Source organism: Molothrus aeneus, chromosome 5, assembly GCF_037042795.1.
Source record: "Molothrus aeneus isolate 106 chromosome 5, BPBGC_Maene_1.0, whole genome shotgun sequence".
Taxonomy (NCBI): domain Eukaryota; kingdom Metazoa; phylum Chordata; class Aves; order Passeriformes; family Icteridae; genus Molothrus; species Molothrus aeneus.
This window is the reverse complement of record NC_089650.1, coordinates 52,001,985-52,016,348: the sequence shown is the minus strand read 5'-3', so window position 1 is coordinate 52,016,348 and position 14,364 is coordinate 52,001,985. Positions and strand designations below refer to the sequence as shown.

The 14,364-nt window shown below is 35.2% G+C and overlaps 1 protein-coding gene across 3 annotated transcripts in view; it reads right to left on the bottom strand.

Moving 5' to 3' along the window:
- The window catches only part of BRD1 (bromodomain containing 1), a 67,190-nt gene that overhangs the window by 49,066 nt on the left and 3,760 nt on the right, over positions 1 to 14,364 (bottom strand). For all 3 annotated transcript variants that reach the window (XM_066550748.1, XM_066550749.1, XM_066550750.1), the window contains exons 2-3: positions 12,505 to 13,885; positions 920 to 1,076 (exon numbers count right to left, since the gene is read on the bottom strand). In XM_066550748.1, coding sequence (XP_066406845.1) covers positions 920 to 1,076; positions 12,505 to 13,871 — 1,524 coding nt within the window. In that variant the 5' untranslated portion in view covers positions 13,872 to 13,885. The remainder of the gene's footprint in view (positions 1 to 919; positions 1,077 to 12,504; positions 13,886 to 14,364) is intronic.

The following is a 14,364-nucleotide window of genomic DNA, read 5'->3' as shown; positions in this document are numbered from 1 at the left end:
CAGAGGGGCAAAAAAAAAATCAACTTAATACAAGTAAATTATTATAAAATTAATTCCTACATTTTAGAAGCTATTTACAGGAAGTCAAGTGCCAGGAGAATAGAAAGAACACACCCACCTACACATTCCATTCCATTAAAAAAGGTAACTCGGATGGAGTGAAAGTTTCCACATCACAATGTTTCATAGCATTTCAAAGTCTACATGCAAGGACCCACACAATTCAGAAGTTTTAACTATTTTTGAAGCTCTCCAGTAACTTGAAACCAAAACAGACCACCCGGAGTTGGTGTTTTGATGTTTTACAGCAACTTATTCATAGGAGTGTACAACTAAACTTAAGCTTGTCTACAATCCCACTTAACTGTGTCAAAAGCAAAACCAGAAGCTCAAACAGGTCTTTGAACTTCATCAACAATTTCCATTTTGTTATTACCGAACAAGGTGGGCAATACACATCTGAATTTGAAAACTGTAAACTAGCTGTCTAACCCTTTACCCTGTTAAAATCCACATTTTTGTCAAGTGTCAAATAAGACATCTGCTTTGCATCTTTTGATGAATTTAAAATAACTTTTATTTTTTTATCTGACAGTACACTGATTAATGGGTTCCAAAAAACTACAACACTTATCAAAGAATAATGGCATTATGATATTTGTGATGATAGCATTTTTTGTGAAACATTTAAGCAAAACAGAAGAAAAAGCCGCACAATTTTTTTTTTACATCTCACATATTAAAAAGTATTAGATAATTGCCAATTCCCAAAATAGGTAATATCACTTCAGAATAGGGTAAAGAATTTATTCAGTCCTGAGTAAAAAAATGTTTTGTGCTAGGCTTCCTAGTTTATTTTTAACTCAATAAAAGAGAAAATTTCCAATTTATTCTTATAAATAAAAAGTATGTCACATACCTGTTGTGTGTTTCTTTGTGACTGTAAACTGGATTGCAGCCTTCTCAAGAGTGGAACACCATTCCTAGACAGTCTTTTAAGCAACCAGTAACTGTGCACTCGTTCAACAAAATGCTTCTTTCGCTGAATGGCCACCTGATTCATAATCTTATTTAATCTAAAACACGGAAAAACTGATATTGTATTTTTCACAGCAAAGCATAAAACATATTTATCTATGGAAGATAAACATTGCATATATATGAAGGTACACTGTAAAACCAGAAGTAATCACTATGTTACTAACTTCTTTCAGTAAGATCCCTTCCAGTTCAATTATTTCTGAGCAGTAAATTACAACCAAATGCATCTGCTTGACATTGCAGGTTCTACCACATACATTAACATACTTTATAAAGCTAAAGGGAATCAATCTTTTTGTAATCATTATTGGAAGAGCAATCCCAGATTAGGGCTGAGAATAAAGCTTTATGCGCAGTTGATTTTCCTATTGAAAATGAAATCAGATAAAAAGCTCCAAACCGCTATGAAAATCATCAGATCATTTGTTGCCATCTACAGAAAGATTAGTAGTTTATTTTACAGACAATACATCTTCAAACTCCTCCCATAAAAACATGCAATGAAAGCCTTGTATTACTCTATTTATATTAAATTTCTGACAAATAAACCAAACAAAAATATAAAACACAGGAACAATTGTTATTTTACCCCACACATACAAGAAAATAAGCAAACAGAGAAGACGTGAGGACAATGTAAACAGTTAACAAAATATTTTGATCAAAATCAATCAGTATTTTCTCTGAAGCTGCTTTTTAACAAAAAAAGTATATGCGTATACTTTTTTACAAATACTCAAGGAAAGTGCTTTAAGAACATCACACACAACAATATGATTCCTGTTTTTCAAATAATGATGTTAGATGGCCAAGTCTCAAACACAACAGTGGCTTCTGAAAACATATGGAAAAGAAAGCTTATCTGAAACAAATCTTCAGCTGTTTGTGCCTACAATATCTTGAAATTACAGCAAAATAGAAGTTAGAAAAAGCTAATAGCTATAGAATGAAAATATTTTCTCTTTGTATGCTAATGCTGATATTTGCAACCAGTGGCAGCCCTTGTAAAATAAACACAAGATGCCCAAGCTACCAACCCCCTGCACTGCAAGAGATGGTTCCTTCATCTGAGGACAGAGGTGAGCTGGAAAGAGAGCTGGATGTAAAACAGTTACAGAAAGGACAGTAACAATGACAAAAGAAATCTGTTAATTCTTCACTCAGAATATTACTACCACCCATAGCAAAACTCTACTAAAATTGATAGTAGAGGGTTTACTGCATATTCTCCAAGATTTATTACTAAACCAAGCAAATATTAACTCAAGAAGTATCTGATTTGTAGAGCAGTACCATGAGACATTTAAACAAGAATCACGATTGTATATGCATACTAATGTTTTTCTACTTTTCCCCTTTTTGTATTAGGAAGAAAGCAGCTTTGCAGGTAAGTGATAAAAGTTAAGCAGTCAAAACACCTAAAGAAAATGTAAAGTTAGAAGTAAGCCTTGGGTAAAATGGTTTTTTAAGAATACCTGGGAAAACTAAATATTTTTCAGGCTAACATACAAGTGAGTGTACTTTGACTTCAAAAGTCATCTATCCCTGGGGTTTTTTGGACTGTGTAGAAGATAAGGTGCAATAGGTCTATTCAGTGCTGCTAACTATAGCTAAAGTTTTCAGTCATCACCAGGTAAAGACAGAGCAAACCCAGATTTTCTTTAAAATACAGTGCCATTGTGTCCTTTGGTTTCTCAATGACATTTTTTTTTTTTTTTACTTAATAACTAAGCTAGTTAGGCATTCTTGAAAAATTCTAGCTTAATTTAAAGCTTAGGTCTGCAGATGGACTTCAGACTGTCCTGTACATCTTTCACTGGAAGGCAGACACAGGCTCCACAAAGATTTACTCAATACAGAACAGATGTGACCCTAGTAAACTTCAAACAACATAATTACAATTAATTATAGAATGCAATCAAAGTCAAATAATTGCTTTCACAAATCTCTTGGAAACGGTAAAACCTACTGAACCAAGTCAAAAAAAGCACAGCCAAATACACAGCTATTTGGAAAGATCAGAGAATCATAACATAAAGAAAGGTGCTTTGGCTTCATGCCCATCAGATGTGGCAAGACTAAGCAAACATCTTTAGCTACAGCTTTAAGTACATTTGCCAATTCACATAACAAACCATTCTATTCATATATAATTATAATAGCAGAGTGTTAAAAGAAGCTCAAGAAAGATGTTCACAGAAGACCCTTTCCAACTTTCAAAATATAAATAGACAGAAGGTAATTTGGAGTGCACAAACTACTTTAAAAGTAGTTGGAAACTACTCGTCTGTGCCTTCCCTTCTAAATTAAACCAAGTATTTCATTTAAACAACACACACGGGTAGCAGCTATAAACTTGTCAAAATACAGAGCTCTGAAACTCTTCACGTGGCAGGTATCTACACAGCCTCTACACTACAAACTTCCTGCTAGCAGGTTGTTACATCTGCTATTAGACTCTAACCACCCACTACCTAGATCACAGCTCTTCAACCATCCTTTTGCTTAATCTGATACTTCCAGGCAGATTATTACTGTCTGAAGCACCTTAAATTTTGCTGGGCAATACAACTATTTTGGGGAAATGAGACCATGTTGCTGTAGAACCCTTCAAGATGCACAGATTGGATACTGATTTTGAAGCTCCCACTACTTAAATGAATTTTCCATACATTCTACTTCCTTTTTTTTTTCCTATCAAAGATGTAATAAAAACCCCCTGAAGAAGAAAAAAAAAGGCATGTATTTGGGATAGGTAAGGGAGAGCTGTTTAAAGACTTCATCATTTTGCAATCCAGGATCTGACTTAGACGTGACAGTATTAATTGCTACAGTACACTGATAAATCCCCAATGAGGAGGCAAGGCTTAGAGAACTTGGGACACCTCCCAGAACTACAGAAAACACCTCAGCAAAGGCATTTTTTTGCTAAGGAATCTGTTCACACTAGCCCTTTTTCCAGTATAAGCACATCGAAAAGAACAGCTTTCTGTACTATCTTCTAAAGGCAAGTCAAGCATATCAACTACTGGGAGAAAAAAACCATCATTTTCCCCCAACTTACCAGTTATTTAAAACAAAATACATTGATAGAGGAATTCAAAAATTCTTAAAAAGGTGACTGTTCCAATGATATTCAGTGACTACTATCTAGCTGGTCTCATAAAAGAAACGTTAGGTTTCAAGCTGATGACCACTGCAGCCTTTTGATGTTTTAGCACTAGCAGTCATTCTGATTCTTGTTTTTGTTTCTTTAGAGCTACATGCCAAAACTACACAGATGAAAAAACATTTTTCAGAACAGTTTTAATTGTGTCACAGCCAACTGAGTGAGCCAGAACTACTTCCCCAGCCCCAGCCCTGTAAAACATTGATGTGCACTACAAATGGGAATATCAATTCCCTGCTTGTCTTTAACAGGCAAAGGTCCCTTTGAACCAAACGTGTGGAATAGCACCTACAGTCTCCTCACATGGAGACACTGGATGGATAATCTGCCCTGTAAAGGATGACACCCTTATTGCACTGGTCAATGCATTCAGAGAGCTGAGTGTGTTACTCAGTACTTGCTTCCTCACCTTTTACAGAAACACATAAAATACATTTTGTCAATGTAAGAGATGTGCTTTTAACATATTAGCAAATCTCACAGCTGCCTTCTTTGACTCATGACTTCCTCTCCCAGTTTCAGTTACATATCACTGTGGCAATATGGCAACTGGTTACAGGGAAAAGTGAAACCAGTATTTTTGGTAACCAATGGTGTGGCAGCTTAACCTCAGAAAGCCAGTGAGAGATAATCAGCCACTTTTTTATCCATCTTTACTAACCACTGCACAGACCATGTTTTTAATTCCACAGGTATTATTTTACCTCAATATTCTTAAGTTTTTGAAATATAAACTGGAGAGAACGTTTTCTTAAGCAAGTATGTGATTTTGACAACATTACTATAGTAACTCAAGCACAAGGAACTCAATATGAAAATCTGTATTAATCAAACATCCAAAGGAAGATCATATATCCATTAAAACTAAGCAATTTTTGAACATGAATGAACCCTAGCATTTTAATTAGCATACCTGTCTTGAGTCTCCAGTTTTATCAGTTTATTATTTTGCATTGTCCTTTATCCAGCATTGAGCTACTAAAGGTACACACAATACAGGAAAACTGTATTACAGCCTGTAAAATTTCATTCAGTATCATTAACATACAAGTTTCTCTGACCTATGCTAATACCCATTAAAATCAAATTTTGTTCCACTTTACAGAGCAAATAAAATACCCTTCTTTTCCCACACAAAGATTGCAGATATGTTTAAAAACCTATCAGAACAAAATGCTAAAAAAATTTATTGAACAAGTTGCAACAAAGCAAACTGAGTTTCCAGGACACTTGAATTTTCAAGCCTTGTTCAGCAAAGTTCCACAAAATGTACTGAGACTTGTAGGAAAAAGAAAAGATACAGGACTTCTCTACAGATAATTATAGTAATTCCAATGACCCCTACTGGAAGACAATTAGCAAAAAACTAGAATAAAAAGTTAGGAAGAATTTATTTGGGGAATTGAAATTAATTGTGGAGTCTTACCAACTATTCCTCCTAGCTCCATAGTCAAAAACTTCAGTTTTTGAAGACCAGAATGCCAACCTGGACAGATGAAACTCTCCCTACTCTTCTCATGGAAATCTGTGGCAGCAGCTGCTTATGAAAGTGCTTGTAAAACTTGTCTTTCAATACACTTTTTTTTTAAACAGTGAAAACCCACAATTTTGTTATCCTAGTCTTCAATAAAAGATGAAACTTACTATATAACTTATTAACTTAAAAATAAAAAACCTCTCAAACTGTTCTGACCAACTTGAAAGACAACAGAGGCAAATGAATAACTATGTAAAAATCAGAATCCATCTGCATGTCTTTATTTCCTGTTGAAAAAAAGATAACATTCCTTTAATACCAAGCAGAAGTAAGAGGGATGCCTAACAGAGTGCATATCAAATCCTGGAAAGATTGAAAAATATTTCAGTTAAACTTCTGCAACACAAGTCTGCAGAATCCACATGCAACAAATACACTTTCTTAATTAGAACTACTTTGCAGGTTTTATTCCTTTTGGACTGTTATGTTTTAAAAGTCTAGCTACTGAATTTGCCTCTCCTAAGTTCAAGTCTAACAGTATGTATTTAATCTACTGATATATCTTCTGGAGCCTGAAAGCCTCTCCAGGTTCCTATTCTTTATTCAACATTTACTGGTATTTAAATAATTTTGAATGCATATGTAGGAAGCACTTTGTTTTGCTTACATGACTGTGAACCCCCTATTTTTCTATTTGAGCAACCAGCTTGTAAAATTTTGCTTGGACAGGAAAAGTATAACAGTGAACTGAAGAGGTAAGAAAACACTGCCTCAGTGTTAACAGTTAATTCTGTTATCTTCTTCCTGTTCTAACAACTAAAGTTGGTCATATTCCAAAACTCTGGATAAGGAAAAAAACCCAAAACAATAAATAAAATAAAAAACCAAAACCAAACCCATCTCAAACAATGAAAACCTCCCACCCTGTCACACTGGAAAAATCTCTTCAGAAAGATTATATGCACACATTTACCTCTGCCAGTTCCTATACATATATAATGACCACACATGATATTTTGATATCTAATATCAAAAGGCTAAATTCACATCAGATGTATTAAACAAAAATCACATTTTGATCTGTAATAAGAGGAAAGCTCAGTATTTATCTTCTATTTTTTGTCCACTCTGTAACTTGATCATTGAATAAAAAAACTGCCAGGACACAGTTCTTCAGACAATGCATACTTTAGATGTTTTGCTATGGCACAAATCACAACATATACTACTTGGCACCAAAAAAAAAATTGAATAGAAGTTCACATAACTGGTGAAACTCAGAAGTTCTGAAAAACAAAATCACTTAAGTCTTGGTCTTCATAACTGCATTATCACATATATAATCATTGTGGGCCAAACCCCTTAGAAAGCACATAGAGTATTAATGAAATGCCTTACAGAGGTAACATATTAATTTGCTTTAAGCTTCTTGCCCTTGTACATGTAAAATAAACAGAAGAAAAAAACGTATTATTTTTACTCAAAATCTACTTTTACAATTTAGTAAATAAGTTACACTTCTTTGAACACATTAATTAATCTTTATTTAATAAGCCAACCAATGCCAAGATGAACTAGCTTCAAAATAATACTCTAAAGTTACCTTTACTTCTTTTAAATACTGCTGAGGCAAAACTAGTGAACACCACAGTAGCTTTTTTAATTTAGGGAAAATTACTTTTTTATTTAAGCAAAGACATCAGGATGACATCAGGAGTAGTTTCTACATGTAACAGAAAGTCAAAGTCAAACAATGTGACAAGACAAGAAACATCAGCGGTTGAAGATTTCTGGCATTCCCCTCAGGTGATTCTGTGATCCAAGTATTAGGTACAGTCACAAGGCATACCTACATCATGCTCCCCTGGAATTAAAATAAGTATTTTCACACCATTCTGTAAATTATACAGACATGTATATTCAAGGATAAAGAGCTAATAGACATTGGTCTGGATTTATTCAGCTTCCAAGTTCTTTGCAATGCTGGCCCCAGCAGTATTTTTCAATAGCTTTTTTATGCTGAATTTTAAGCCACATTTCTTGTACTTTCCCCCCACCTTGAAAACTTTTTGAACTTACTAAAAAAAAACCCCAGAGTACCCTAAAAACGTTTTAAAAAAAAATCCCCAAAAGAAATCCACAAGCTACATATACGAATAAAAAGCATGATCTGTGAATGCAGACTAACACTGTCTTGAAGGCTTTGTTAATATTCCTTTCCCCTCGTACTGCATTTCAACACTTTCTGTTTATTATTTTTCTGGTCCATATTCCTTTCAGAGACAATCAATATTCCTGTGTTATGATAGCAAGACTATATTTAATTACTTGGTAAGAAAGTTCAAGATAGCTCAATTGGGTAAATCATAAGCCAAAAGAAAATATTGGTTTTGCCTTGAGACACGGTAACAGAAATCCAGCTAACTACCAGGTACAGCATTCCTCCTAATAAAACCAAAGATCAACATAAAGAAATCAGTTAAGGTGGGGCACATAAATGCTGATCTGTCAGAAGAGCTGAAAATGTTTTTGTAAGAGTCTCAGCAATTTTTGCTCTCAGTTGTCAGCTATTACTTACGTTACTTTCATAACAATCTTATAATTGTCTTTTAACATTAATGATGCAACAAACCTCAGGGAACGACATACAGTGTTCCTACTTCTAATAAAAGTGGGGCTTTTCTGCTTATTCTTTGCTTTCTATACAAGTATTGCATTTCAAATGTTTTCTTAATTTCAGACATTACAAACATGCCATGTTTGCAGAAAGAGAAACTAAAGATGAAAGCAAATATTTATATGCTTTTAATGCCAGATTCCATTTAATAGAGCAGTACTTGCAGGAATGGCATGTTAATAAAGCAGATTACACTGTATCTCAGTGTATACTTTTAAAATACTGTAGATTAAATATTTCATATCACATTCTATTTCCCTCCAAGTATATAGCTACAATATTGTAGTTACACCGCATTTTTAAATAAAGTGAATATTGACACTAGCTAACAAGCAAATATTTTTAAATGCCTCTTTTGACACATAAGATCAAGAGGCTACACAAAACCAATAGTATTTGTACTAGAGAATCAAGCACTCAAAAATAAGAGAAACCATGTAGTTTTCCCAGCTAACATTGTAACACTTCTGCTGCACATACCCATCCTGCTTGCTGAATAAGGTAACATTTATAAAGGACAAGGATGAGGAGCGGCAGATGAAAAAAACAAGAAACACACAAGAAACTGAGCAGAGTCAGTGCAAGATAACTTACAGAGAGAAGTAGCTAGATTTAGATTGCCAAGACAACCCCAAAAGTTAGGATTTCCTAACTTGAAAATTCTGGACCTGCAGTCTAAACAAAATCCTTATAGTATTTTTTTTTGGGGGGGTGGGGGGGAGAGAATCTCTCTACTAAGCAAAATTCAACCATTACACATCCCTAGTGGCACATACCATACTTCATACTTCAAGAACAAATTTGCCATTTTCTTCAGCCAAACTAGCTGGTGGCAGTGGGAGGCTACTTTCTGACTACCATTTGCCAAGAGCAGCAGGTACTGTCTGTCCGTCCCATACAGTGGAAAAGTTTTAGATGTCCTTTCCCACTCTCCTCTCTACACAGCACAGCTGTTCTGGCACTTCCCAGGAACACAACTTTTAGATGATCCCCATTTCTACCTTTAAAAAATCAAAAAAAAACCCCAAAAAACAAACAAAAAAGCCCACCAAAAACAGGCAAATGAAAAAAAAAAAAAAACAACCTAATGAGTATGAACAGTACAGTGTAAGCCACCACGTTCAAGAGTTTGGTATTTCAGTAAGAACAGAATGGAATTTTCAAGTAAAGAAACAACACAACTCTGTAGCCAGGTCTGACATACAACCTCCAGGCATAGGAGTTCCCTAGTAGTCCCATCCATTATTACCAGTGCTAAGCAAGTTACAGGTCAGCATTGACAGCACTGAAAACTGAAACCACCTTAAGGCTCCAAGATGAACTACTGCACCTTTGGAAGAAGATACTCATGTATAGACTTTCCAAAATACCTAGGCAACAGGACAGATATAAGTCCAGCATTAAAAATAAATTACAAAAAAAGAGAAAAATGAAGAGGCAGGGGAAGTAAGCATTTATGTCCTATCATCAAAGGATCAATGCTTAGCAACTTCTCATCTGACCCCTAAATCAGTAGTTCACAGATTAAATTCTGAGAGATCATATAATTAATTATAAATGACCTAGAGAATGACACTATATAATTTAACTGCAAAAAGTGTAGAATATGAGATCTGTGTCAGAAATTCTGGTAGAAGTCATTCAAGGCAGTAGCATAGAAACTCAACCTAAGGTAAGCTGATTCAGAAATTTGTAAGCTACAAAAGTTGTGTAGAAATTATGAAGTATGCTGTTCCACACCCAGTCCTTTTAAAACATCCTGAACATTAGGATAATTGCTTTGGAAAACAGAATTATTAAAAATTGTGTTACTAAAATGCTCAGTCATTCATATACTCTGACTATCCAGAAAAGGATACAAATCCTTCTCCTTAAACTGAATATAAATTGCAAAATAGTTTTCCTCAAGCTTCACCAGATGTGAAGCTTCACACTCAGGAGCTGCACCCAGCACGTACTTTCCTCCAGTGTGATCTTCATATCTGTACACTCTTCCAACTACCAACTCTGAAGAGCCAGCAATATGCTGAGGAGGTGTACAGCCTATGTATTAAGCAAGCAATCCAAACCAAGCATCTCCACATGTACACATCTCCACATCTCCAATTTCCAGAGATGTTAAAAACATATTAAAATCAAATTCTTCAGGTAAAAAAGCACTAGTGTTTAAACATTGAGTGTATATGTTTATTCTCTAGTAACTTAAATAGCTTATTTGGTCTTCCTTAAGGCCTCTAAAAAATCATACTTCAGCTCCAAGGGAAAAAAAGAGTACATAAAAAACAGATTAGAGAAAAAGAATAATATAAATGAAGACTACTGTGAAGTGATCCAAATAATTTTTTAATACTTTATGGGTATGTACTTAATTCCTACAGAAACACAAGTGTGTTTCCTAAACAGACAAAAACTGAAGAACAGCCAAAGAAAATTGCACAACTTTGGTTCCAAAACTAGAGATTTGGGTCTGCAGTGTAATCACTTTTAATATGCCCATTTGTTTCACTTTTAATTCAGGGATCAGTTTTCTAGGACTGAACATGTTCACGTTACAAAAAATACTTAAGCAAGGGTCTCTCTCAGCCAAAGACAAACAATTCATAATAAAGCTCAACTTTAAAATACCTTTAAACTGTACACTTTTTACACTTATAACATACAGAATAGGAATTGTACTTGTTTCTAGAAATATGAAGAGATGCATAGATAGAAGAATGCTGAATTTCTCTGCAGTCTTGAAAAGAAAGTCAATCATTAACATGGAAAAAAAGAAAGAATAAAATGCCTTATAGTTTTGCTCCTGGCATCTATTGACTATTTTAAAAAAAGCCATCTGACGATAGCATCTTTTTAGGGTCTGGTTTTTTTAAAAGTTGTCAATGGAATGAGCTGCCATAGGCACAGCTAAGAACATACTTTCTAACCCTCAACTCTTAGTTCATGTTCTTTCTTACAGTGTCCCAAAAAAAAGCAAAACAAAATAACACTACAATACCAATTGGATTATCCTAATTAAGAGAAAGCCAAATTCTTATACACCAACTTCTCCTTCCTTGGACAGTAGTTCCTGTTTAAAGAGCAGTATTAGTGGCCTACTGTCAAATAAAGTTTTTCTGCAATGCATCACTAAACATAAAAACCATTTTACCAAGCCAATCCTAACATAGAGCAATCAATCTGATGTTTGTAAACATCACATGGGAGCTGAAGGCTGTTTGTCAAAGTCAGTCAATAAGTAGCTTCTTACATTAACAAAATTTATTACAGGAAAGAACTGCAGTCTCCAAACACATACTTATTTAGATTAATTTAACCAGCTTTAATTGCTCCCTACCTGGGACTTGGAGTCAGCTATTTAAAAGGCATTGCATTATATTAAAAGCCCTCACTTCTGTGCCTTCAGAGTCCAGTCACAGGACAGGAAATGAGCCTGCACATGGAACTGGTGCTATTTGAGAAACTTTCCAAACTACTGCTCTTAAATTAGTAAGAATTTCATTCAAGAGGTAAACAAATATACTGGTGTTGTAAACATACAAACATAAATTTCAGAAACACCTCTGGAGTAGTTATTCTGCTACACAAGGAAAACACTTCCTTGAAGGTTTTTTGTAAAACTTATATAGATATTATACTACAAGTTTATTCTTAATTTATGTGAGATGAACAAGATTCAAAATTTACATACACAATTGAAATTTTCATTTTGTATCTCATAAAATTAGAAAAATAAGCTCAGAATCCAAAATTACAAATAAAATTAAGTTTGAGCTTGGCTTTTTTCCTTAATATGAAGATCAGCTGCATCTACTATTCTGAATTCAGCAGTTAATTCTTAGAAGTACAATGAATGACAAGTGGAAACACAACAGACCTTAGTCTGACAAAAAAACTCAAACCAAACGTTCTGAGGACAAGACAGATCACTTGATCACTTAGTAATTTCTCAGAGGAAATTACTGCATTTTTAATGCCACTCCACAGAAGTGCAATGTACATAATTAACAGCAGTTCTCTGAAAAGGGCCTTTAAAGAAAGCATGTAAAAAAGGTACAAAAACTTCAAGGTGTCTTCTAAAAGCACTGGTTGAAAATTAAATTTATTAAATAAAGGTTTCTCATATTTTGATGGTTTGCTTACCTCTGGGGGGGAATATAAGGAGCAGATACTGTTGGCATAACTGTACAGGGCTCAACCACTGTTTTCTTGGCTTTTTTTGTCTTTTTCCTGATTTTTGATGTAGACCTAGCAGTTCTGACTGATCCCTCCTTTCTACAAACACCGTTTTTGATTTCAGCTTCTCCATAAATATTGAGCGGTCTCCGTGTGCAGCCTGGTGGAGTATGTACATCGCAATAGGCAGTCTTTTTCACAGAGAACGTTGTTCCACTGCCAGTCAGTTCTTTCACAGGTTCCATTTTCATATATAGACCAGCCTTTTGAGCACACGTCACATGGAATGCAGTATAGCAGTTTGCTTTGTGGCACTGGATGCAGGCACCAACACCTTTCTGTTTACAGAGGTAGCATGTTAACTTCCATCTGGCTGGGGGAATGTTCCTGACACCATCAATTGGCTCAATAAAAACCGTATTGGCAAATCCAACTTCTGGAATCCACAGAGCACACACCACGTGTCCCCAACGATCATCATCTGTCTTTTTAAAGGCACCTCCCTTGTTTGGGCACAGCACACAGTCTACGGGCCGAGAGCGGGACTGCAAACAGTGTCTGCAGAGCCACTGGCCCTCAGGTATATATGGCACCCCATAGCATTCCTGATGTACTGCTAAATTACACATATCACAAAACAGGATCACATTGCTGTTCTGACATTCACCATCCATGCATATACAACACACTGCATCTTCATCAATTAAAGACTGATGATCACCCTGTTTTTGGTTCTCACAATAAGACTCTTTTTCAAACCTATCCATAAGGAATTCAAACATATTTTGGGAAACAACTGACACTCCATCACTTTTCCGCTTATCATTGATCAATTCTAACCATGCATAATCTTCTTCATCCATGTCATACTCAACTTCGTTATCAAGTTCTTCTGCTGACTTCTCAATGAATTTGTAATAAACTGGAGGTCTCCGAGGAGCTGAAGGGGGACTGTATTCAACAATCCGTACTTTTGGTTCTGGAAGAGGAGCTGTTGTAGCAGGTATACCATGCGAGCTCGGAAGAGCTTCATTTTTCTTTTTCACTTTGTTATTTTTATGGCGTTTGCTTCTTAGACAAACTGGTGGTCTTTCACTATTTTCTTTATTGCTGTTGCATTCACTCATTTCCTGGGCAGTAAGATCATCTTCTAATATAATTTCTAAAGGATCAAAGATACTGATCCTATGCAGGCGACCTTCAATTTCTATTTCAACCATCCTTTGAGCTTGAGCGTATGTCAAGGTTTCTCGTGTCGGGGAGTGCTTAATACTGCATGGGGAAGAAGAATGCCTTGCTGCCGATACTCGATGACATCTTCCTTTTCTCCTCATTTGGTAATGTTTACCTAAAATTAGAGCAACAGTTAATACTATGAACTTCAAATAATCATATTAAAATATCAGTTTTACTGTAGTAAGGGAAAAGACCTTTGGTTCTACAGCCCTCTATGCAGATATTTAACTAAAAGTAAACAAAACCAAAAGCTGTCACTCTTACTCAACAGGACTGCTCAGTTTCATACAAGTTTAACCTGAAGATCAATAGATCTTCTAAATAACAGCTTCCCTGAGTAAACACAGCTATACAAAATCCTTGCTAGAAATCCTCTAGAAGCACTGTTGGCAAGACCACTGCGTGAGAACAAAAACATTTCAGATGAGTCACAGATTAAAAAAAACTGCATTTGTTACTTTGTAAGAAAACCTTTAACAGAATACTTAACACCTTAGGGGCACCTGCAGTTTCAAAATTTTTGCTACAGCTACAGATTATGTCCTCTAGACCTCTCTTCAAAAGAACTAATGCAATTGTAAAAGAAAAATT